This window comes from Uranotaenia lowii, chromosome 2 (genome assembly GCF_029784155.1).
Source record: "Uranotaenia lowii strain MFRU-FL chromosome 2, ASM2978415v1, whole genome shotgun sequence".
NCBI classification, from domain to species: Eukaryota; Metazoa; Arthropoda; class Insecta; order Diptera; family Culicidae; genus Uranotaenia; species Uranotaenia lowii.
Window position 1 is genome coordinate 54247275 of NC_073692.1, and position 27611 is coordinate 54274885.

Genomic DNA, 27611 nt, shown 5'->3' on the forward strand with positions numbered 1-27611 from the left:
ATATTTAAGCGTTTCCCAGGATTTGGGAATTGCCGAATTTTTTGTTATTCCCGGGAACTTTCGGTCGGGAAATCCCGGGTAGATCACTCAAATCAAGATCATCAATCTAACTCGTTGCGTGGAAGAATGACACTTATTGATAAAATTCCAATAAAAAAAACATAATTTGTCTTCGGCAACGTCCTATCATAGTTTTTTTTCCTGATTTTGATGCGATCTTCGGGTGACTTTAAAATTTTGATTGAAACTTTGCAAATAAAAATCATTAAAAAACATCGGCTTGGGTCAAAAAATGGTATTGACGAATTCCCATTTTTTCTTTACTTTTCTGGACCAACATGGCTAAAAATCCCATTTAAACTTAAGGGAGCAGTTCTGTATAAAAGACTAAAAAAATCGTAATCATTATGTTACGCAAAACTAAAGTTCAGAAGATGACGTGCAAGTACACTTTTCTCCTATGATTTTTTTTCCTGACATTTTTATCTTTTTGAATGGTTCATTCCTAAGGGTAAAAAATCTGATGTTTTTATTTTTTAAGTTTAAGCATGTACAAGAAAAGGCGATCAACTGGTCCATGTGTAAATTTTTGTGACGTTCTGTCACATAATTTTTGAGATAGTGTCCTATAAGGCAAATTTTTTACTTTATCTTTTAGGCAACACGTGCGCTATCTATAATGTATACCGTCAACTGGAGCAACATGCAACACTTTTCAACTTCTGGCTTCTAAAAAACTTCAACAACTGGCTTCTAGGAAAACCCATGTCCACAGATAAGCATACCCTTTATACATCAACAGTTTTAAGGTTAGTGATACATTGAATTGACGTAGTCAGAAAAAACATTGGTTTCTTCAGTTATTTTTAATTTTCAAAAATCATGCGATTTTCGCTATAACTTATAAAAAGAGGTAACTTAGTTTTTTGAAGAAAAATCTAATGAAAACGTATATTTATTTAAAATTTTTATGCCATAAAAACCATTACGCATAAAAACACCAATTGCAGCCATTTTTGGATCTATTGAAACTCATTTTTACATTTTTTCTGAACAAAAGGGTGGTGCATACATTTAGGGGTAACACAATACTACAAAAATTCATACAGCTGAAATCATAAAAATAAATTTTTGGGTGAATGAAATTTCAATCTTGACAAACGCGTGATGCAATAAATTTTTTGTTCCTCCCTAGCAAAATACCTTAAAATTCTATTCTATTTCTATTGAATTGGTTTATAAGTACAACAGAAAACCAAATTTTTTAAATGTTGTCTTCGAGTCTAAAACTTTAGCTGCAACAAAATTTTCTCCAAAAAATGCGTATTTCATATATTTTTCTATCATAAAACCACTTATATCAACAAAACTGTTGATCATACGCAAGAATGAAGTTTAGCGATAGCAAATTTATTTGCTTTTAATATGCGAAAAAGAGATTTCCATTTTGTAAGATTTTGACTTCCTGAAGTCGAACTTTTTGTTAGATTTCGTTTATACATCATCTTTAGTTTTGGCAAAAAGTTTGTAAATTTATTCGTGATTTGGTCTGAAAGCAATTTTTCTTTGAACTTTTTCTTTCTGTTGACAACAAAATGTTATATTGACCAAAAACATTATATATTTGAAAATTCATTCAAATCTCAAAAATTCTGTGAAATCTGTGAATATATAAAAATTCTGTGTTTTGTGACACAAAATCTGTGATGAATATTTGCTCTAAATTTTGTGAAATTACAGATTTTTCTTTGATTTCGGCAACCTTGCCCAGAATCGGCATAAACATCATTTACAGGGTTCGATAATTGAAGTGTTATATTGAAACTAACTATGATCATATCAATATAAAATTATTTCCAAACAAATTTCTTAAAAAAATTCATTGATACTACAATTAGTTTTTATTTTGTCTTTGAGCTCAACCACACGCTGTAGAAGCTTTTTATGTATTTTCATGGCAGTCTTCACCGGCCACTTTGAGCTTAAAAAATCCTCAATTTTTTTTTGTTTGAATCAATGCAAAGTCCTGCTGAAAAATCAGCAGTGTTCGGCAATATAGCGCTAAACCGCTAATCGCTAATTAGTCCGCTAACTTTTTGTTAGCGGATTAATTCTGCCGCTAAATTTTTGATAAGCTAGCGAATTAAAAAGTTCCGCTATTTTATGGTTTCGCTAATTGAAGACCGCTAGTCCCATATATTTTTTTAAACTCGTGGATCACTGCTGCTGACCGAATTAGGTGTTTATACTCTTAGTAATTTATTAGGCTAATCAGGCACTTCGAATGGTCTCAATGGAAGAGTGCGTACAAGAGTCAAATGATAGGAATATTTTGGGTCACCTCACACCACAGTCACGTAGATTAACCAAAATGGGTAAACAGCAGTTAATTCGATCTGTCGACTTTCAGAATCAGCCATGTTGATTGCTTCGTTGCGTTTGTTAACCTTTAATTCATAGAACAGCTGAGACCTAAGCTTGCCTTTACATTTTAGAACACTGCTCATTTGTAAGCAAAGACGAAAAAAAATCGTTTAGTTCTTTGGCAATAGTCAAAGATGAAGAATCTAATGAAAGTTGCTCAAAAATATCGAAATTTTTACATCCTTCAATTGGTTTATTGTTTTAAAGTAGTTGAAATATTAACATTTCAAAAATAAGTTCTTTTTTTTATTTCACAGATCAGTTCATATAAAATAAGAAAAAACATCACTACAGAAAAAAATTACATTGCAAAGCAGAATGTGCATTGAATTGTTCGTTTTTATTTTCGATTTAGGTTCGAATAGATATTGTATGAACATTCACGTTTGGAAACGCTTCCAACATGAGAGTCAACTTTTATGACTGAAGAGGTGAAAACTGGTTGAAGATTTTACAAAAAAAATACACTATGATTGCAAAGCTTTGGGATAAAATACTTATTTTTCAACTGTGTCCATGCTATAAACAGTTTATATTTTTGTGTTGTTTTTAGAAGTTTTAGGTGGTTTTAGTTAAATGTATTTCCGATTTCGCTGTAACATTTGTATTGTACATTCAAAAAACACGAAATTATTTTTTTTGTTTGCGTTTTTTGTTGTGTAACAGTTATCAGTTAGCGATTAGCGCTTTAAGCTTTAAGCGATAACTTTTTCAGCACATTTAGCGGTTTTAATTAGCGATCGCTAACATTGACTAAACTAGCGATTCAATTAGCGGCGCCAATTTTTCAGTTAGCGATGCCGAACACTGAAAATCAGCTGCTGAAATCGAAAGGGGACGTGCCTAGGGTTCAACGACATGCCGCAGAACTAGTCCTGATACTTAAACTGGTTTGTCTCCTGTTGTTTCCCAGCCTGGAACTAGGCAATAAATGCACTACGTCAGGTTCGAGGCCCATTTTTTCCGGATAGCACATGATTATAAAATTAACAAATATATCCTCTAACAGCTAAAACATAATGTAAACAAAGTTCCAAGGTGTCATCGAATTCAGTTTTGTATGCTTCGTAATAATTACTGTTATTTATGTAGCAGTTCAATTGAAGGACCCTGTATTATCTATGTTTTTGATTCTAAGCTCTGGCATCAAAACATTGTTGAACCCGGTAACAGAATCAAAAACGATGATAGGCCCATTTTTCTCGGTTTGTTTAATTATTATTTGAGGAATTTATTGCTTTTTATTTTAAGCCTAGCATCGTCAGAGACAGCAAATTTATGGGAGCCACAAATTAACCACAACTGTGTCGATATTTCATGCCAGCAGAAGAAATATGCAGCAGATAATTTCATTCGAGCAAATTTTTACTGTTCCATCGCCACGATGCAAACTTCACGCCAGCAGCAACAGTTTCAAAATGCCGAGACTAGATCCTGATAATCTTAAAAGAGGGATATGAAAAAAAAAAAATATTCCGGCAAAGATAAATGACACAAGTTTCTTGATTTATGGTTTTCACCAGCCAGTCAGTTTCTGCAAATCGTGCAGCTTTTTCCCACGGTTTTTCGAATGTCTTAATTTGGGGGGCAAAGTGTATGTACGTCTGATCAGAAACCATATATCTAGTGTTCAAATTTCCCTCGATGACAATCGGATCCAGAGGAAAATCCACCATATCTGGGAGATTCATTCGATATAGGCAACAGCCAGCAGCAGCGCCTGGTAAAACAGCAAATTGGCGTCATGCGGTTGCACTACCGGAAGCAGCTGGATAAGCTTCCCCAAAGCTGCTAGCTCAAGCAGTCGCAGTGGTGCAACATACGCCTTGCCGGCTGATTTCGTCTTCTTCGTCTGAAAATTTTCTTGTTTCCTACGTTGCCGCCATTCAGGATGAAAAGTCATGAAATCAATTTGTCGACTGCCAAGCGCAAATGGAGCTGCAAATAGCTAGGATTTTGCCGGCTCTTCGGATGCTATTTGGCTGCGAATGCTGACAATCGCAAATTGGAGAATTCAATTCGCTGAATTATGTGTACATTTCAAGGTTGAAGAAAACCTGTAGCCTGATAGTCGAAACGACATGAAACAAATGTTATTTGAGCCATGTTTTAACTATTATCTTGAAGACTTAATTCGATAAAACACTCTTCAACATGATGACTCTTATTTACAATAATAGCAGCATGATTTCAATTATCTACTTTCAATTTGTTTAAATAATGTTCAAACAACCAATCTCAATTACTTCTGAGTGATTTAAATTTTTCTGCTGAATGCGCATTCACCAGACTGTTCACATTAAACGAATATCTTGGAACATTTAAACAGAAGGGGGTAAGCTCCAGGTTCCTACCTGTCAGTTCCCATTCACTGTTGGCACAGTACGCGTTCTTGGATTCATTGTTGTTCTATTGAATCTTATCGGAAGATTCTCCTGTCTGAATCAGCGTTTTTTGAAAGTAAAATATTTTTACCATGTAGACTTGTCCCTGGCAGTACCGATCCATAAATCATACGCCATATGACACACTACTTCGGAATGGGTCTGTTTTTTTTAATGTCAAATATTTTGCCAGCTTCCTCTACTATGGTATGGAAGCAAATTCACTCTGACAGGAACAACGAAACTGCTAAATAAACACTGCCACCGTTCAAAGCCAGAAAATGTTGGGCCAACAAGGCGCTCGCTGTCAGAATACTGCTAACTAGGTATCTTCTCCTTCTTTCTCGCCCGAGTGAATGGCATCCTTTTCGCCGTTTTACAATTTCATCCTGGAACAGAATGATCTCCCACCAGGCGTGTTGCACAGTATGGGCTGAAAAAAGTGGAGAAACAATTTCAAGTTTAAGATTTGTCAAATTTGTAAAAATTGTCAAAATTGTCAAAAGTGACAAAATTGTCAAAATTGTCAAAATTGTCAAAATTGTCAAAATTGTCAAAATTGTCAAAATTGTCAAAATTGTCAAAATTGTCAAAATTGTCAAAATTGTCAAAATTGTCAAAATTGTCAAAATTGTCAAAATTGTCAAAATTGTCAAAATTGTCAAAATTGTCAAAATTGTCAAAATTGTCAAAATTGTCAAAATTGTCAAAATTGTCAAAATTGTCAAAATTGTCAAAATTGTCAAAATTGTCAAAATTGTCAAAATTGTCAAAATTGTCAAAATTGTCAAAATTGTCAAAATTGTCAAAATTGTCAAAATTGTCAAAATTGTCAAAATTGTCAAAATTGTCAAAATTGTCAAAATTGTCAAAATTGTCAAAATTGTCGAAATTGTCAAAATTGTCAAAATTGTCAAAATTGTCAAAATTGTCAAAATTGTCAAAATTGTCAAAATTGTCAAAATTGTCAAAATTGTCAAAATTGTCAAAATTGTCAAAATTATCAAAATTGTCAAAATTGTCAAAATTGTCAAAATTGTCAATATTGTCAAAATTGTCAAAACTGTCAAAATTGTCAAAGTTTTCAAAATTGTAAAAATTGTAAAAATTGTCAAAATTGTCAAAATTGTAAAAATTGTCAAAATTGTCAAAATTGTCAAAATTGTCAAAATTGTCAAAGTTGTCAAAATTGTCAAAATTGTCAAAATTGTCAAAATTGTCAAAATTGTCAAAATTGTCAAAATTGTCAAAATTGTCAAAATTGTCAAAATTGTCAAAATTGTCAAAATTGTCAAAATTGTCAAAATTGTCAAAATTGTCAAAATTGTCAAAATTGTCAAAATTGTCAAAATTGTCAAAATTGTCAAAATTGTCAAAATTGTCAAAATTGTCAAAATTGTCAAAATTGTCAAAATTGTCAAAATTGTCAAAATTGTCAGAATTGTCAAAATTGTCAAAATTGTCAAAATTGTCAAAATTGTCAAAATTGTCAAAATTGTCAAAATTGTCAAAATTGTCAAGATTGTCAAAAATGTCTAAATTGTCAAAATTGTCAAAAATGTCAAAATTGTCCAAATTGTCAAAATTGTCAAAATTGTCAAAATTGTCAAAATTGTCAAAATTGTCAAAATTGTCAAAATTGTCAAAATTGTCAAAATTGTCAAAATTGTCAAAATTGTCAAAATTGTCAAAATTGTCAAAATTGTCAAAATTGTCAAAATTGTCAAAATTGTCAAAATTGTCAAAATTGTCAAAATTGTCAAAATTGTCAAAATTGTCAAAATTGTCAAAATTGTCAAAATTGTCAAAATTGTCAAAATTGTCAAAATTGTCAAAATTTGTCAAATTGTCAAAATTCGTAAAAATTTGTGAAAATTTAAAAAAAAATCAAAATTTGTGAAAATTTATCAAAGTTTGTGAAAAATTATCAAAATTTGTGAAAATTTCTCAAAATTTGTGAAAATTACTCAAAATTTGGTAAAATTACTCAAAATTTGGTAAAATTTGTGAATATTCACTCATAATGTGTCAAAATTTGTCAAAATTTTTCAAAATTTGTCAAAATTGTCAAAATTGTCAAAATTGTCAAAATTGTCAAAATTGTCAAAATTGTCAAAATTGTCAAAATTGTCAAAATTGTCAAAATTGTCAAAATTGTCAAAATTGTCAAAATTGTCAAAATTGTCAAAATTGTCAAAATTGTCAAAATTGTCAAAATTGTCAAAATTGTCAAAATTGTCAAAATTGTCAAAATTGTCAAAATTGTCAAAATTGTCAAAATTGTCAAAATTGTCAAAATTGTCAAAATTGTCAAAATTGTCAAAATTGTCAAAATTGTCAAAATTGTCAAAATTGTCAAAATTGTCAAAATTGTCAAAATTGTCAAAATTGTCAAAATTGTCAAAATTGTCAAAATTGTCAAAATTGTCAAAATTGTCAAAATTGTCAAAATTGTCAAAATTGTCAAAATTGTCAAAATTGTCAAAATTGTCAAAATTGTCAAAATTGTCAAAATTGTCAAAATTGTCAAAATTGTCAAAATTGTCAAAATTGTCAAAATTGTCAAAATTGTCAAAATTGTCAAAATTGTCAAAATTGTCAAAATTGTCAAAATTGTCAAAATTGTCAAAATTGTCAAAATTGTCAAAATTGTCAAAATTGTCAAAATTGTCAAAATTGTCAAAATTGTCAAAATTGTCAAAATTGTCAAAATTGTCAAAATTATCAAAATTGTCAAAATTGTCAAAATTGTCAATATTGTCAAAATTGTCAAAATTGTCAAAACTGTCAAAATTGTCAAAGTTTTCAAAATTGTAAAAATTGTCAAAATTGTCAAAATTGTCAAAATTGTCAAAATTGTCAAAATTGTCAAAATTGTCAAAATTGTAAAAATTGTCAAAATTGTCAAAATTGTCAAAATTGTCAAAATTGTCAAAATTGTCAAAGTTGTCAAAATTGTCAAAATTGTCAAAATTGTCAAAATTGTCAAAATTGTCAAAATTGTCAAAATTGTCAAAATTGTCAAAATTGTCAAAATTGTCAAAATTGTCAAAATTGTCAAAATTGTCAAAATTGTCAAAATTGTCAAAATTGTCAAAATTGTCAAAATTGTCAAAATTGTCAAAATTGTCAAAATTGTCAAAATTGTCAAAATTGTCAAAATTGTCAAAATTGTCAAAATTGTCAAAATTGTCAAAATTGTCAAAATTGTCAAAATTGTCAAAATTGTCAAAATTGTCAAAATTGTCAAAATTGTCAAAATTGTCAAAATTGTCAAAATTGTCAAAATTGTCAAAATTGTCAAAATTGTCAAAATTGTCAAAATTGTCAAAATTGTCAGAATTGTCAAAATTGTCAAAATTGTCAAAATTGTCAAAATTGTCAAAATTGTCAAAATTGTCAAAATTGTCAAAATTGTTAGAATTTTGCATCATTTTCCGAAATTGTACAACATATTGTAAGTAAAATTCTTGGATAATACAGCTTTCGGTGAAAATTTTCCGTCAGCACACCCTTTCCTGTGTATATGTTTATTTTCGCTGACAAAAAGCGAGTCCTTGGTGAAATCCCTATATAAATAGGCGCTCTGGTGTGGTCCCGGATTGTTAGCTTTGCTCTCGAACAGGCCTGGAGAGCTAACAATTCGTACACTTCCGGAAACGAGCGATCGTTGCAATAAGAGTCTCGGTATGGTCTGGCAACTTGTGACAGCGTGATGCCGTAAACTGTTTCGGAGAATGGAGCCGCGCAAAATTCGGGCATTCACTTTGTGTCACATTAAACGCAGCCACAACCTTTTTGAGACTGGTATGTTGTATGAACTGATGCTGCTGCTGTGCCATTTTAACCGCTCTATCAGTAGCACGTATGTACTTACTTTGAACTGAACTGCCGAGGCAACGTCGGAGCATATCTTAATAGAGGAAAATTATTGGTCAGAATAGTTTTCGCTAGTTTATCCGATGGTAACTTTCCGGAAGTCTGCTATTTGGAGCGAACAAGCTGTGGGGGTTTTGAATAAGTTGGAATATAACTGCTAACACACATGGCAAATTGAATCGAGAGTCTGACCTAGTTTATTAAAGTTTGTGTCATGAATTGACTATTTTAACTATTAAGCTAATGAACCAGCGTGGGCTTATTAGGAATATTTTTTGAGCTTGTAGTGTAAGACGATGGACGCAGACAGTTCATTCTCGCGAAAAAGTTATGAGAATACGACACTGGCGGAGAACCATGGATTAGATGAGTGATTTGCAAAAGTAATGAGCCTATATCGTGATTAACCTAAAATGAGGTATCCGATGGGAAGGCGGAGATCCTGAAAAAAAAAAATAAAGTTTGCAAGAAGGATTCCGATGAGAAGGCGGTGATCCTTATGCATTCAAATCAATGGACTTCGATGGGAAGGCGAAGTTCCTAAATAAAGAAAGTAAAAAAAATGAATAAAAAAATAAGAACTTTGATGAGAAGGCAAAGATCCTAGTAATTTTAAATGAAAGGACTTCGATAGGAAGACGAAGATCCAATTAGTATGAAAAAAAAAAACGATTTAAAAAAATTCTAATAAAGAAAAGATTAAAAAACAAAATTAGGACTTCGATGGGAAGGCGAAGATCCAATTAGTATGAAAAAAAAAACGATAAACAAAAATTTTTTATAAAGAAATGATTAAAAAAAAAAATTAGGATTTCGATGGGAAGGCGAAGTTCCTGATAATCTTATTATGAAAAATAAAAAAACTAAAAGGACTTCGATGGGAAGACGGAGATCCGTCCTTCCGAAAGTCGAAAACAATTGTTTTCAGAACTTTTGCTTACAAAATCATTTGAAAAAACATTGGAAATTTCAAACACTTTTTCTGCAACTCATTTTTTTTCAATAAGCCGAAATATTCAAAGTTTTTTTTAGACAAATATCACGCACAAAAATACAAACTACTTCGATGTGAAGGCGAAGACTAAGTTTTTGAAGAGTACCTTAGTAAAAAAAATTAAGTTTGATTTTCAATAAAGAAAAATATTCAAACGTGAAACTAATTGCTAACAATATTTTAGCATTGTTTAACAAATAGAAATAGTCCGCCTATTTCAAAGTACGACTAAAATCTCACGCTCGCGCAACAATAATCTTGCAAAAGTTGCGAGCGAATATCAAACGGTTTAAAGCGATCGCAGAAGCAACATGTTGTTCATATGGGAGTACTCGCGTTTTTGGTTATATTTATGTGGGGATTTACCCCACCATTTTTGTTGTCCTGCGGCGAACTACTGCGGCTCGCCTCTGGAATACCCCTTTAGTTGACGGGCATATGGTGGTAGTTCTGCTGCGGTGATTCGGCGAAACTTTTTGGTCGGCGGATTGCGGCGCAGCTAGAGAAGATGTTCTCTAGCTAGCCGTCGTGGTCTGCTGTTGGTTGGCAATGACAATGAAAGTTGACCGCGCTTCTCGTAGTCGCGAGAAGATGGAAGCGCGGTGGTTCTGAAGGCCGTATCTCTGTTCGGCTGGGGTGATAGCCGGTAGCGATAAAAAATATCCGCCTTAGCTGGTGTACCCAGCCTTGCGCCGGTAAACCTGGTGCGTCGCGGGAATCGGCGTAAGGCGACTTCCTCTGCAGTGATTACCGTGGACTTTGGCGAAACCTGTGTTATGTTTTACCCTGCGCTCGACTTGTGCGATATTCTCCACAACATACCTTTTTGGTCGATTTATTCTCGTAACTCTTTTGCCACGGCACTACTACGCTTTCTAGGTCTAGGCTATTCGAGAGAAGTTAATTAATTAAATGCACTGATAAAGGAAACTACAAGTGTTCAAAACTGCCAAGTCTGAATGTTCTTTGACGACAAAAGAAAACCGATCTTTCCTACGCTAATCACCGGGAATAAATAGGTCCGACGATCTTTTCGTCATCTGGCATAGTGGATTAGTTTAACTTCGTGACCGGAACTGGTAGAAATTTTGTCACTTTTTGCATATTTTGAAAATTTTGCCATGAGAAAACATTTTCAAGACAGGTGGCCTTCAAGTTTTTCTACAACACGTGTTGTATTTTCACATGCTGTGATGCAAAAATAGCAATATTTCTATCACATACGGCTGAAATAGAAACAGTGCTGTAAAAAAATACAACGTCCAAAGATCGTGACATCATTTTTGCATGGTAAAATTTTCAAAATGTCAAAAGTTCTACCACTTTTTCCCAACACCAGTGAACTTGCTCTTAGAAGCTCCCAACCCAAGCAACCAAAAGTCCCATAAAACAGGTACAAAAACGCTTACTCAGCCCCATCATGTATGTATGTATGTATTATATCCACCTTGGGTTTACGGCAGCGCCGCGGTTGTGGCAAAAAAAATAACCCACACGTCCATCTTGGCTACCACGCAACACAATCATAACCACTCAATGAGACTTCTAAAGGAATGGAATCGTAAGCAGAGGCACTAACGGTATCCAGGGTAAAAAGGGGGAAAGTCTGGAGAAGCTATAACCATATTGTTGACTAACCACGATAGCATGCAAATTATAATCCCGCCGCCAAGGCTTCCGAAAAAAGAGTGCGTCCTTATTTTACAAAAAGTAATCAAATACTTTATTTTTCTCAACCATGCCAAATTCCCTTGACATAAATTGAGGAACGTCTAGTATTCAATACGGTACTAGCATACACGGTAACCCGCTCTTTTTGTAAAACGAGGATACCCAGATGCCCCTGCCCTTGCTGTATTAACGATAAAATGAATAAATAGTATAATGTAAAACAGTATATTGTAATAAAATATAATAAAAAGAAATATAATGAAACATAGTTTAAAAAATTTAATTTTGTATAAAAGAATAAAACAATTGACATAAAAAATATAATATATAAAAGGAATGAAAAATATAATATACTAGCAGACCCGGTAAACTTCGTCTTACCATTTTAAACTTGGCGTCTATTTCAATTTTTTTTTCGCTGTTTGACTTAAAAAAAGCATCAAAGCATCTTGAGTTGTTAATCGTCTCGCTTTCTTGAACATGCCCTAGTTTTTAAACATATCCATCTTTTCCGTTTGCTCGAATTGGCCCGCTCAATCATATCGGAATCAAATCTAGGAATTTTAACTCAATTCTACGGGTCTTTTAACTGATTATTCAATAAATATCTCCAATAAATTTTACATACTTCTTACATGAATCTTTTTCATTTACATTTCTTTTATTCGGATGCTTTGAATATTGCCGAATGATATCAGGAATCAGCTTCCCGTTGCAAATTCGATTTTTTCAGCACTCAACGTTACCATCAAACTTGGCAAACCTCATGCTAAAAAAAATCCACTCTTTATAACTTGTTCCATAAATAACATATGTTGATTATATCTATGTTTCATTTATTGTATACAATTTAGTTGATTGACTTCGCTTTGCTCGAGTTCACTTTAAAGTTTAAATCGTTATCAAAAATTTCTCATTTATTGGAATTTATTGCATATGAAACTTTATGGAAGAAGAATTTTGAATATTGGGACAATTTTTGGAGTGTTTGCTCAATATTCTGCCTAGCGCAGCACTTTTAGCTCCCGAGTAGCTTTTGATGGTATATTTTTTAGAACTGAAGAAATAAAAACATTAGAGATGATTTTTTTCAAACCATTTTCAAGCAGCTTCACTTTCCTCACATTTGGAAGCAGGGGTTATTTATATCCATATTTTCATCAAAATCATGTCCCAAAAAAGGTTCGCCCTTTTTTTAGCAAAATATTCTTATTAAATCAAGAAGTCTTGATTTATTGGGTTAATATTCAAAGGAATTTAATTTGGTTTTGAAAGGAGAAAAGATATGATTAAATTTTTTGTTATTCAACCGAATTAAAGCATTTTTAACTTCTTTTTTATCCTTAAATACATACCTGCCAATTCAAACCATTGTTGTCTTATTTGAAATTTTCCTAAACAGTGTTGAAGGTGATTTGCGATTCTGTTTAAGATTATGTGATATTTTCAAGATTCAATAAGATTTAATTGGAACGCAGGTTTTAAAAAATTAAATACATAAAAAAGAACTAATGTTTCAAGGCTACGATGATTTCATGAGTTTATTCTTTTTTCTGGAAATTTTCATGTAAATTTACCTCGACATTTAAAAATTTTAAATATCCGTTCAGATTTAACACTCGGGAAACCCTATCTGACTATTTTAGAGAAAAATTGGAATATGTTTCATGACTTAAAGGCGCATTGCCACTTGTTTCACCGTGTGAAATGACAGGAGTTAATATTATTTTCAACACTTTAAGGTCATACCAAAAACTTATCAAAATAAAAAAAAAATCAGCTTCTGCTTTCAAAAAAATTATGCTTCTGAAATATTAATCACAAAAAAAATGTCAACAAAAAATCGGATCTAAAGTCTCATCTACGTAACCAGAATATGTTAAACAAAAACACACATTTATATTAAGTACGAACTTGAATTTTGTGTAAACAAACAGGGAACCTGTAAACAGTTTTTTGGTGAATGATTTTAAAATAAGTTAAGTTTCTTTAGTCAGATTGTTAATTTGGGCCCACCATTTATAAATTTAGAAATCATGTATACATTTTTTGTAAATGTTGAACGTTTGTATTTCTTTGCATTCGGCCTTCAAATGAACATCAATCTTATATAATCCATTTTAAAGGACAGGCTCTTGTTCAGTTCATGTGTCTGTTCATTTGCAACGGATTTTGTGGTTGTTCTATAAATTTAATGGCGCATGATACAACTTCTGTTGAGCACATTTGTACATGTTTGAAAAATATTTCTAGCGTTTTGGATTATAAACCAAGTCTTTCCACTTTTCTTTTTTCAAATGTCCGCAAAGAGTCATACCATTATTTCATACGAATCAGTACTAAATTCATATTATTTAGACAACAATTCCTTCTTGAAATAACACGAATTGAAGTTTTAATTTTTTCAAATCGTTTGAATGGTTTTGATTTGATCGGCAAAAAATTAATCTGGGTCACATCTGGGCGTCATTCATTACTACATATGTGCTGTACAAATGATCTAGGAATCAAGAAGAAAAAACACATCTAGGCTTCATGTGGTCACCACGTGCATCGGAATTATGCTTGGTTGAGAAATGCGCGCCCAAATATTCCCTCTAAACAGTATGCTATGCCATAGTTACTAACCTCCTTCGACGTTTGCTTGCGACGCCTTGACCATAGAGACGAAAAACAAACCACCCGCCCGGCGCCCAAAGTAAAGAAAATCTCGAAAAAATTGAAGGCCATGACTTTAATTTGATTCAATTTATTACAAATTTAATGATTACGGACAATTAATGCGACTTTTTGTTGTTTTTATTCGATATAAACCGATTCGCATGCCCACAGAATATTCTAAAAATAATTTCATTTGAATCGGTTGGGTCATTTCGGAGGAGTAGTACTACAAACACCGTTACAAGAGAATTTTATATAATAGATATCGGTAGCAAATTTTGAATAGGGTGAGTGCGCTAAATGTAAATAAACTGAGGTATCAGCTGGGTGAAAAAGTACGTCCGACGATCCACATTTTGATGGTACAATGTTATCAAAAGAATATTTGGTTTTTGATAAATAATGGAAACAAAATAATATTTTCGCAGGGAGCTTATGGGGCTGTCGAACTTTAAATGCGTTTTTTCTCGAAACAGCGACGTTGGCGCATTCGCCGTATTCAAAATTCGATACCGATATGTGTGAAAAGTTTGGAAAAAATTAGTTTGGAAATATTTTGAAGAAATTAAAACGCAGGAATCCTTTTAAAACCATTCGGAAAAAATATCAATATTAAAAGCTGGGGTTTTAAGTCGGCGAGCTTTGGCATAAAATTAAAATAGTCAGAAATGTAAATAAACAGTATATAATAATATGTTGGATTATAGAAACAGCTTTTGAATAAGATAAGTATGCTGGAAATTTCTGTAAATTTTAAAATGATTGAATTTAGTTCTTACTATATAAATCTTTAATAAATAATATAAATATAATCCATACAAATTCGTTTTATAGCAGCATCGTGGTTGTGGCATAGAAAAACCTAATAATTTTTAATATTAATATTTTCAACTGACAGAATCCTTGTGCACCTCACTCTGCATGTATACTGTTTAGGAAATAGATGTGACCATAAAATGTATAATTAGTTATAAATTATGCGAAACGATCAGAATGTTTAAATAACCGTTTACAACAAAATCAATTGAACTTCAATTGAAATAAAGACGATAATGAAAGTGTAGTACCAGAACTAGATTGGATGATTTTATTAAGACTAAGACCAGAAAGAAACACACTGTGATGGGACGCAGAACGAAATGTACATTTTGGAAGAATATTATTTAGAAAGATTCATTAAAAATCTGCGTCGCATGGCGAAATCCATTTAACGCTCTATCTGCTGCAATTATAATAAATGTTTGAAAGTAATATACATTTGGGGCAACTAGTCCATTTGATCGTCAGATCCGGGAGTTCTATACTCTTGTGATGCCTCATTATGCATCATTATATTCACCTAAAAAATGGATAAAATAGTTTTTTTTTAAATTAGTTAAATAAGCAGATCATATAAGGATAGTTCATAGTTTATTTTGAAAACCTACTGCAACAAAACAAATATTATTACATAATAAAATCTTATATATAAAAATGGAGGCGTTTTCTTTGTAACAACATCACGTATGAATGGTCGGTCGGAATGAAGTGAAATTTGGTATCCGAGGGTTTTTCGGGTCAGAGATGGTTTGTATAATAGTTTCAATAACCTCACTTTTGATGAAAAGGGAGTCCGCATACAAAGTTATCTCTTCTCCACATCTTCTTATAAATAAAATTGGAGGGATTTTCTTTGTAACAACATCACGTTTGAATGGTCGGTCGGAATGAAGTGAAATTTGGTATCCGAGGGTTTTTCGGGTCAGAGATGGTTTGTATAATAGTTTCAAGAATCTCATTTTTTATGAAAGGGGGGGCCCCATACAAAATTATCTCTTCTTCACATCTTATATATAAAACTGGAGGCGTTTTCTTTGTAACAACATCACGTATGAATGGTCGGTCGGAATGAAGTGAAATTTGGTATCCGAGGGTTTTTTGGGTCAGAGATTTATTTATTTATTTATTTATTTATGAATCTATTCATGAGCACGGTGCAGTTAAGGACGTGAAGATGAAATTAAACACTTATTACGATTTATACTTTAGAAGGTAAAACGAAGTTTACCGGGTCAGCTAGTCTCATATAAAATTGGTCCTTTTTTATTCTAAAAAAAAGAAGTTCGTAGCAATTTTGAAAAGGGATGCGCCAAATGTAACAAAATTTTAGGTCTAACATACTCTTTCATGCACACAATTATTTTAAAAGGTTGTTTGGTATACATTCCTAATAAATTTATTTTACTGTTAATAATCTTGTAATCAGAATGCCTGAAAAAGCAATTCATACAATGATTGTCCTAGACTGTTAATTCACGAGATAGAAAACAGATGGTATCCAGAAAAAAGAAATGTTCAACATATCAATGGAATTCTTAACAAATTTTTAACCTAGCAAAAATGGAAAGGCAAATAAGAAAAGTGATTGGAAATCTCTCACCGGGGTTTGAACTATTCCTCCATGCACGCGCATCTCGCCTGCTTTGATGCGCACTTGCTGTTGAACACGTCCGAACATGTTCAAACAGGTGATGTTTGCTGACTGGTACCACTTTGGTCACGCTGGGTTAGAGAACCATTCTGCTTACGTACTTTTTCTCCCTTTAGAATAACTAATCCTTAATTCCTACAATCTTCATGCATTTCTAATTGACCTGCATGGGTTAGTATTTGGTTTTTCACACTAGATTTTCTTCCCTTCAAATTTCACTATTGACGTCGGCAATTCGTGCTTGTCGCGGGTTCAATATCATCGGCGTTTACTCGACACTTTCTCCTCTTCGTACCAAGTCCAAGATATTTCATTCAAACGACACAAACCAAACTTCTTCCGATTTATAACTTCTGTACTGAACTCCCTACTAATTCAGCTGCATTTACGCGACTCCAATCTTCTCGACAATATTCGGATACATTTTCATCCTCACTTTTAAGTGAACTTAAACAACTTTTTCACTCGCCAAAAACCACACAGAACCAATAATCAAACATATTTTTGAAAAACTAGTATTTTAAAGATGAATGTGACGATTTCATTTCCTGCAAACACTGCTTCCATATTATTTTACTGCATTCAACGAAACGCACTCAGAAAACGACCAGGAGCTACGAAGAAAAAAGAACCGCACCGCACGAAGGTTCACACGCGACGACGCTTACTCAGCCCCATCATTGATATAAAGTACTTTCTTTGCAGCTCAAAATTTAAGTTCTTATTGATACTTTCAAGTTCCAAAACAAGTCTCAGTGATCTTCTATCCAGCTTCCAGCGGCCTCTTCATTAAGCTTCCAAAAAATCGCAAAATTAGCAAAAAATCTCTCTCTTTCTCAACTGAACCCTTGGCTTCGGATCATATCACCATCTCTTGATAATTTACTGTGTTCTGTACCGGTGCCGCTATGATGACACGCGCCGGATTTCAAACTCGACAAATTGCTCAATTGCTTTTTTCCTACATTTCCTACATATATCGCATCAGAATGGTCATTCAATCACTTAATTACTTATTGAAAAAAAAAAACTTTCCCGGACTGGCGATCGAACCCCGACCTTCGTGGTGAGAGTCAAACACGCTACCACAAAGCCACGCCTAAATGTTGTTCTAACTGAAACTAAAACTCGAAGTGATGATTTGAGTTTTGAAGCACATCAATGCACTTTTTGTGACTTGCCAAATCCCGTTTTGAGCACTTTTGTGCCTTTTATGTGACTTACCAAATCCTGTTTTGAGCACTTTTGTGCCCTTTATGTGACTTAAGTCCCGTATAACGCACGAATAGATCACTTTTGCAACTTTCAAGTTCGTTAAAGAGTACATACCGTTCATCCTTGGGAATTGTGCAAAACAAGTCACATAGAACGTACATATTAATCACTTTTGCAACTTTCAAGTTCATTAATGAGTACATAAAGTTCACTAAAGGGAATTGAGCAGTTGATTCGCTTTGTCAGCCAATATGTAACTTCCAATGCCTTCATTCAAGTAAATATGTGAATTTTGGTTGCTTGGGAATTCACTTTCGTCCAGTGATCAGAAGAGACAGGACTAATTTAATAAACTAGTTTGTCGATAGGTAAATTTGAAGTTCAAAGTATGATTTTTTGACTAGATACCTCAATCTAAAAAGACCTCTTTTTATATAGTCGCAAGGTAGAGGCAAAAGGGCAAGGTAGAGTTGCTGTAGTCTGTAAAACCAAGCATTTTTATTGTTTTTTTTATTATTGTTTCGATGTCAACACCTAATCTTGTCCGTTCGACACATGTGCATTCACATGGCGGTCGAACCATCCATAATTAACTGTATTGAAAAACATAGTGCCTCCTCTATTGGGTACTAATTCTTCAATACAGTGATTTGGTGTGGGACCACCTTAGAATTTTCTTCTGATCTTCTATCCATCTTTCATTTCAACTTTTAACCCTCACCGATAAAGCCGCAAATTAATTTCATAAAACAAATTTACGGTAATTTCTCTTCTTAAAAACTTAATCTATTTAAATTCATTTCACTCAAAAGTTTTTTAGTTCGACTTCAGAAAAATGATTTCTCTTTGTTGCAGAACAGTCAACTTTTTTAAACCTTTTTAAATTTAAGGTCGAGTTCTGAAGGCCACAAAAATCATAAACAAAACTGTTAAGAAGTATCTGATAGCAGAAATTTTGACGATTTCAAAACAAAATAGTTCAGTAAAATCGGTTTAGACGCTTTGATTTATCCAAAACAGTAATCCGGGTCCGGGTATGATCCTAACTTGATTTTTTGCTAGGTGACCTTTACCGTTCCTGAGATATCGTATCGAGAAAGTACAGTTCGAGTCATATACACCGTAACTGCAAAGGCAGGTTAACATTGTCAATAAGCTCTGGATAAATATTTTATTAAATCATATCAACTACTGTTATGTTTTGCTCACCTGCATTGTTGAGTTTAGAATAAAAACAATCATTCCCAATACAGTTGACAGACGATGCAACTTCGAATTCCTCTTAAACATCACCTAAAATTCAAATGTAATAATCTTATATCTAGGTTATTTATCACTTCATCATTCTTCACTATCATCATAACTGTAGATAGGAAAAGTTCCAATTTCAGCGAGGAATCATCAACCAGCTTGATTACTTTACACCCAGTGATGCATCAACTAGATAATGGTCGTATCTTTTCAATTAATTTATGTTTTTCATATCGGGTTCCGGAGATGCTTTTGGGACGATAAATGCTTCTCGGAATCGGGAGTTTTTTCCACGTTGGAATTGTTGGACAAAACAATTGGATGGCAATACTTAATTTATGTATTCTTATCATTTCTACTGCAAAATATGAATGACTTCACTTGACCGGTCCCTTAATCCTTCGGCAATTAACCGTCACCAATTTTTTATGGCGAATCTTGATCTTTTTAATTTCATCAAGGCATCAAGTGTAAATTACAGATGATCATCCAGGTAATTTGTTTTCCATACTTGCTTACAGACAGGAAGCGCTAAAGTTTCCCAAGAGTGTCCTCGAGTAACACATTAAATCGATATGTTATTTTTTCTGTGACTTTCAATGGGGCGAACTCTGCGGCGAATAAACGGTGATATAATTTTGGTACCTAATTTTATCAATTTTTCATTACATTATTCATTTTTTATCCTATTGAGATTTTAAAAAAGGGACGTGTGAAATATTTGACATCCTGTCATTCCTCGCCAGAACGTTTATCATAGTCATCCAGGGTTAGAATCTGCTCTTAAAGCGTGTCATCGTCTCGCACCCCCCCTCCCCTTCCCCCTCCCCCACAAGTCGAGCGCTCTCCATCTCCAGCTTCAGCTCCACAAAGTGTAAATAACACTACGATGAATATAAAGCGACCATAAATTTATGTTTATTCGTACCGCTTATAATTGCGTGGAACATTAATTTGCATTCGCAGTGTCTGGGTGGGTTTGGTTCCATTTTTCGGGACCAGTCGCCATGCTACTGAACTGTTGTTGTTGTTTTTGTTGTAATGGGAGCGACGCGGCGACCGGGAAAAATGGCAAATAATAGAAACAAAAAATAAAACCGTCATGAATGTTTCAATAATAAAACATTTTTACTGTTCTTCGGGGAACACAATGTGGGAGGCAGACAGAATACGAAGGAGAGAAAGAGAGCGTATAAAAAGTCGGCCGCAGAAGAATTGATAATGAAATTTTCCTCCTGGTGTGCGCTCGCTGCCCGGCGTGAAGGGCAGGATTTATTGAGTTGTGATGAATGTTTTTGTTTGGCTAAGCGATAAAATAATGGAACAAAAGTATTTGCGAATTGAAAACTCGGAAAAAATAGTGTTTTTCCGTTTCCAGATAGGTCGAAACCAAATGTTGCATTCTTGCGGTTAAAGGATATCATTGCAATGGGACAAGTTAGTTTCAACAGAAATGAACGGAAAAGCTGACTTCCAGGGAACATTTCACAAGAATCCTTCAAACAAACCTATTACCGGAAATAGCTTGAAAAGGTAAAAAACCTATAGATTTTGAATATTTTAATACATAAAAAATTCAACTTCATTCTACCACTTCAAACTACCATTCGACCTGACAAGTTTCTGCTAAAAAGTTGACAATCATACCTTTGAAGTATCGAAATTGGAGATCTTTAACAGGAAACGGTTCAATTATGAAATACTAGAGTTGAGCTTGATGGGGTTTCAATCAATTCAAAGGAAAATACGCAATGACAAATTCATTCAGTATATTCCAAAAAGGTGAAATTGAGAGACTAGTTCGTTTCTTCTAAAACAACATAGAAATTTTGTAGGTTTTGTGATTTTTGTAATTTTTTTTTCATTTTTGTCATCAATGTCATTTTTGACATTTTTGTCATTTTTGTCATTTTTGTCATTTTTGTCATTTTTGTCATTTTTGTCATTTTTGTCATTTTTGTCATTTTTGTCATTTTTGTCATTTTTGTCATTTTTGTCATTTTTGTCATTTTTGTCATTTTTGTCATTTTTGTCATTTTTGTCATTTTTGTCATTTTTGTCATTTTTGTCATTTTTGTCATTTTTGTCATTTTTGTCATTTTTGTCATTTTTGTCATTTTTGTCATTTTTGTCATTTTTGTCATTTTTGTCATTTTTGTCATTTTTGTCATTTTTGTCATTTTTGTCATTTTTGTCATTTTTGTCATTTTTGTCATTTTTGTCATTTTTGTCATTTTTGTCATTTTTGTCATTTTTGTCATTTTTGTCATTTTTGTCATTTTTGTCATTTTTGTCATTTTTGTCATTTTTGTCATTTTTGCCATTTTTGTCATTTTTGTCATTTTTGTCATTTTTGTCATTTTTGTCATTTTTGTCATTTTTGTCATTTTTGTCATTTTTGTCATTTTTGTCATTTTTGTCATTTTTGTCATTTTTGTCATTTTTGTCATTTTTGTCATTTTTGTCATTTTTGTCATTTTTGTCATTTTTGTCATTTTTGTCATTTTTGTCATTTTTGTCATTTTTGTCATTTTTGTCATTTTTGTCATTTTTGTCATTTTTGTCATTTTTGTCATTTTTGTCATTTTTGTCATTTTTGTCATTTTTGTCATTTTTGTCATTTTTGTCATTTTTGTCATTTTTGTCATTTTTGTCATTTTTGTCATTTTTGTCATTTTTGTCATTTTTGTCATTTTTGTCATTTTTGTCATTTTTGTCATTTTTGTCATTTTTGTCATTTTTGTCATTTTTGTCATTTTTGTCATTTGTGTCATTTTTGTCTTTTTTGTTATTTTTTTTCTCAATTATGTTTAATTTGTGATTTATTTTTGTGTCATTTTGCTTTATTTTTGTGTCTATTTCTTGTCATTTGCAACGCTATGTTTCTTCACTCAATTTCGGAAGAAAATTGATTTTAACATTTGCAGAACTTACCTTATTTTCGCTTTAAGAATAGAAAACTTCGAATGAAATTTCTTTCCATCTAATTTCAGAACCAACAAAAAATCAATACATGTTTCATTCATTCACAAGGCTAACGCTTGTGACCTTTATTTTCCCATTTATTCAGCAAATAATCCACCTTCCGGGTGCCAAATCGCTAGATTTGCTCTTTTTTTTACTTTATTCTCTATCTGTAGATTTTTTCTTCTTATTTACTCTTTGCCCATATTTTCCATAACCATAATTGAACGTTGTTGATTTTGTTTTTTTTATGTTTTGCTTGTGTATGTGAGAGAGTGCTGCTGATTTCGGTTTTTATTTTGGTTTTCCTTTTTCAGATTCAACTGATTAAATTTTCTGTTTCCTGTTCGAAAGTGTTCAACATATTTTGTCTGAATTGGTTTTTCATTGGTTTTTTTTTTATATTTTTGTTCTTCGAAGCGTCTAAAATTTTGTCCTCCCAGATAGAACTGCAGCAGTAACAACGGTTTCGAAGTTTTCTGCTGCGAAACATTTCTTCTGGTTTGGTTACCATCATCAACCACCAACGACTGACTACTATTCGTTCTCGTTTTCCTTCGTCTCTCTGTCTCTTTCTGAGCTGACTTTCAGTTTCTTCCGGTTGCTGACTTTGCACATTTCCATTCAATTGCCCGGATGACCGAGAAAAAAAAATCCTTACGACCTTACCCCCTTCTTGCGTTCGAAGCATGCCTTTTTTCGTTTCGTTTCTTGGCGTTTGTGCCCCGGGCAAAAAAGTAACACGTTTTGCATCTGCACAATTTCCCACTTTTTTTTTTATTACAATACGCTATATTTACACTAGGATTTCCCTTCTTATGTATTTCTCGGGTGTTGTGTTTATTCTTTTCTGTTTTTTAGTTTTTGGTTGGTTGCACTTTTGCTGCTTGGTTGGATGATATTTTCTGTGGCTATTCTTTATTTTCCTTTTATTGGTTGAACTTTTTTTTTCTGTTATTTGAGGGCTCTAGAACATCACACCAGTTGCTGGTAGGAAATTTTGCAATATTTTTGGAGTTCGGCGCGAACGAATGTTGGTTTTTCTGAACTGCTTGGGGTGTTGAGTTTTCAGTTGTCGCTATTGGTGAATTTTCGCCACCGACTTTCGAGTAGGAATTTGTTGCAGTTTAGGATTGATGCCAACACTTTTTCCACTAATAATCGTGTTCGATTTGCGCGGTTGGGTTTTATTATTTTAAAAAAGATAGATTTCAATTAACTAACGAGTTTCGCGCGATTTTTTTCCATTTTTTTTCAATTTGGGTGATTCATTTTCAATATCTGTAAATGTGTACGTGAGTTTTTCTAACATTTGGTTTATAGCGATAGTTTTGTGATGAGTGTCCCTGGTGTGCTTGTGATGAGTGATGCGAGTGAGTGTTCTGCTTCTTTGGATGAGTTTGTGAGTTGAACGACTTCGAGTTCTGCGAGCTCGGGAATGGGTTCCGATGAATGGAAAAACGAGTGTCGAATGCGGTTGGGACGCGGGAATATGGGTTACAAAAATCACTACCGATTCTTCGATTGAGAGCTTCGAAAGGGTCTATAAACTAATATCGGCATTGAACAAACGGGATTAAAAAGGGGTATGAGTTTTTTTATTTTATTTTCTCCCCCGCCTTTCTGTCGTGAATTGGATGATTAAATACTTTCCTAGAGAGTAATGAGCGTACTAAGTAATATCGTTTCCTTTTTTTGTTTCACCTAAGTTTGTAATAATATTGTTGAATAATACAGATTCAGTTTTCGTTACGATCGTTCGGGTATCCTCACGAAAGTGTAGTTGTTGTGTGAGTGTAAGTGAGTGTTCTTGCACTAGTGAGTAGGTGAGTGTCTGATTTCTGTGGAGTGTAAATTTTCTTTCTAAATGGTTTATTCTTCGGTGCAGGTATGACATTTGTATCGATGTTCGAGTGTTTTTTTATACATGTAGAATAATTTCCAACTTCGGTGTCAACAGAGAACAAACTGAAACTGGTTTCTGAGAAAGTTAACTGAAACAACTTGCGTTTACTTGAATCGGACAGTTCTCTATGTGATGTACAGCGTAGTTAGCTCTAAATAAGTTTATTTGTTCTCCGTAGGCGGTTTGCCAGCACTTAAAAACCTAAACTTAAGAGCAAATCATTACAATTTATAAGAACGAGCGTTACAGTCTTTGGATGTACAATATCATTTTCTTACTAATACATTAGAGTTATCCTTACGACATAAATAAATTACCTTAAAACACTCAAGTGTTCCATTCACAATGTGTTGGTTTTCTTATTCAATTTGTTGACTGACTTTTAGCTCCTAAAGTTCACCGACACAGTTAAGTTCTCCTCACACTGTATATTTGATTTACTTAGTGTAGGTTTGTCTGTAATCTTTTCTTTTTATTTTGAGTAGTTTTCCTTGCTCGATTTTTTTTTGTAGTTTACTTTTTTTGTAGCTGTTGTTCTCATTGAATACATTAATTTTAATTTTATCAACTAGTTATCGATTTTCGTGTCGGCTGTGTTTTTTCAAGTGAGTCTCTTTTGTATAAAATTCTCCTAGATCGTAAATGGCATTGAGAAATTGTCATACTGTCTTATCCTCGTAAGAGAGCGGGCGATTTCAGTTTTTTTTTGTTCTGTTATGTGTGTGCTCCACCAGTATAGACTAAATTTGTTTTATAAAAACTTTTCCTACTTAAAAAACTTCTCCTCCCTAAAACACAAAACAGGAACAGTGGTGTTGATTTCAATAAGAATAAAAAGTAAAAATTTGTTATGACTCGTGGCTTTACAAACTAAAATAACACGTTAGCATTTCAGTATAAAATCTCAAAATCAAAGGAAATAAAACTAAAAATAAAACTGTGTGTAAAAGGTACTCCAATTGCTCTCGATTGTTCGAACTTAAACAATTAACTACCTTATTTGCTAGATCCGGTACAGGTGTTTGCTATTCAACGGTGTAAAGTGGCTGTGTAACTGTATTTGGTGTGTTTTTGTTTATCGTAGTGTATATTTCTGCTTCAGTGTATATGAGCCCCTTTTTCTATTTGTCATGTAAATGCCACCGAAAAAAGTCCGAACGAGAACATGACTCATTGTTGTTTTTTTGTTGTTAAAAACTCGTTGATATATAAGTATTTTAGTTAAATCACCGTGTGTAGTGATGATCTTCGCTCAAAAGGAGCAACACATTTTTCTCTTCTCTCTCGTTCCGATTTCCTTAGGCACGCGCCAGCACAAAAAGAAATCCCCGAAAGAAGGAAGAGAACGATGACTTTTCGTGCGTTTTTTTTCAATCTCTCTCTTAACTGTGAATTGCTCAAACCTATCTTCCTAACTTCCATCCTACTAACATTTATAATTAAGCTTTGGTTTTCCATTTCTCATTTACACCTTTTGGAGAGCAGCTGCAAATCCCTCCACGCATTAATTCGAAGACTCTGTCGGCCCCGTTTAACGATGATTCTCGCCAACAGACGGACCCTCCAATATGCTCTCGTTCAAACATTCACAACAATCTCTCAAGGAAAAAAAAACCCGGGCTACACTCACCGAGGGATTCAGCTGACTCTCGCTCCGACTGATGGCAACGAAGACGACTTCGGCATCGATTTTAGTTTCTCCGATGACAACGACGACGACGACCAACTTGGAAGAGAATTATGTTTGCGGAAAGAATTTCCGTCCTGCGCGGTTTCGTTTTCGTGTTCGTGATCGTGCTGCTTTGCCTCCTTAATTTAGCTCGTCCAGTTCGGTCGGATGATGTTCGCCGTACATGTTGGCCAGCTTGTCGAATCGGGGACCCCAGGCATCTAGGTAGTCGAATTCCTGCACCTCGTCGTCGGTTCCTGTGAAAGTTGAGAATTGGGGAGTTCGGTTTACGATTGATCGGTATTTAATGTCACATTCTCTATGATTTGAGATCTGAGAAACGGGATTTTTGAGCAAAGTTTTAAGAACTGAACATGAAGTTCTGAGATCTAAGATCCGAGATCTGAGTTCCAAGTTCTGAGATCTAAGATCTGAGATTCAAAATCTGAGATCCAAGATCTGAGATCCACGATTTGAGATCCACGATCTGAGATGCGCGATCTGAGATCCACGATCTGAGATCCACGATCTGAGATCCACGATCTGAGATCCAAGATCTGAGATCCACGATCTGAGATCCACGATCTGAGATCCACGATCTGAGATCCACGATCTGAGATCCACGATCTGAGATCCACGATCTGAGATCCACGATCTGAGATCCACGATCTGAGATCCACGATCTGAGATCCACGATCTGAGATCCATGATCTGAGATCCAAGATCTGTGATCCAAGATCTGTGATCCAAGATCTGAGATCCAAGATCTGCGATCCACGATCTGAGATCCAAGATCTGAGATCCAAGATCAGAGATCCACGATCTGAGATCTACGATCTGAAATCCAAGATCTGAGATCCAAAATTTGAGATCAAAGATCTGAGATCCACGATCTGAGATCCAAGATCCGAGATCCAAGATCAGAGATCCAGGATCTGAGATCCACGATCTGAGATCCAAGATCTGAGATCCAAGATCTGAGATCCAAGATCTGAGATCCAAGATCTGAGATCCACGATCTGAGATCCACGATCTGAGATCCACGATCTGAGATCCAAGATCTGAGATCCAAGATCTGGGATCCACGATCTGAGATCCACGATCTGAGATCCAAGATCTGAGATCCAAGATCTGAGATCCAAGATCTGAGATCCAAGATCTGAGATCCAAGATCTGAGATCCACGATCTGAGATCCACGATCTGAGATCCACGATCTGAGATCCACGATTTGAGATTCACGATCTGAGATCCAAGATCTGAGATCCCAGCACTGTGATCCAAGATCTGAGATCCAAGATCTGCGATCCACGATCTGAAATCCAAGATCTGAGATCCAAGTTCTGAGATCCAAGTTCTGAGATCCAAGATCTGAAATCCAAGATCTGAGATCCAAAATCTGAGATCAAAGATCTGAGATCCACGATCTGAGATCCAAGATCTGAGATCCAAGATCAGAAATCCAGGATCTGAGATCCACGATCTAAGATCCAAGATCTGAGATTCAAGATCTGAGATCCAAGATCTGAGATCCACGATCTGAGATCCACGATCTGAGATCCACGATCTGAGATCCACGATCTGAGATCCAAGATCTGAGATCCAAGATCTGAGATCCAAGATCTGAGATCCACGATCTGAGATCCACGATCTGAGATCCACGATCTGAGATCCAAGATCTGAGATCCAAGATCTGAGATCAAAGATCTGAGATCCAAGATCTGAGATCCACGATCTGAGATCCACGATCTGAGATCCACGATCTGAGATCCACGATTTGAGATCCACGATCTGAGATCCTAGATCTGAGATCCAAGAACTGTGATCCAAGATCTGAGATCCAAGATCTGCGATCCACGATCTGAAATCCAAGATCTGAGATCCAAGTTCTAAGATCAAAGATCTGAGATCCACGATCTGAGATCCACGATCTGAGATGCAAGATCTGAGATCCACGATCTGAGATCCAAGTTCTGAGATCAAAGATCTGAGATCCACGATCTGAGATCCACGATCTGAGATCCACGATCTGAGATCCAAGATCTGAGATCCAAGATCTGAGATCCAAGATCTGAGATCCAAGATCTGAGATCCAAGATCTGAGATCCACGATCTGAGATCCACG

General features: G+C 34.1%; 2 protein-coding genes across 4 annotated transcripts in view; both read right to left on the bottom strand.

The window, feature by feature from the left end:
* Nucleotides 1-27611, bottom strand: part of LOC129743935 (neural-cadherin) — an 833438-nt gene that overhangs the window by 113511 nt on the left and 692316 nt on the right. The gene's annotated exons all lie outside the window — the stretch shown is intronic.
* The window catches only part of LOC129743936 (neural-cadherin-like), a 30187-nt gene continuing 27162 nt past the window's right edge, over nt 24587-27611 (bottom strand). Inside the window, exon 4 of the mRNA XM_055736180.1 lies at nt 24587-25745. Within this exon, the coding sequence (XP_055592155.1) occupies nt 25630-25745 (116 nt within the window). The 3' untranslated portion in view covers nt 24587-25629. The remainder of the gene's footprint in view (nt 25746-27611) is intronic.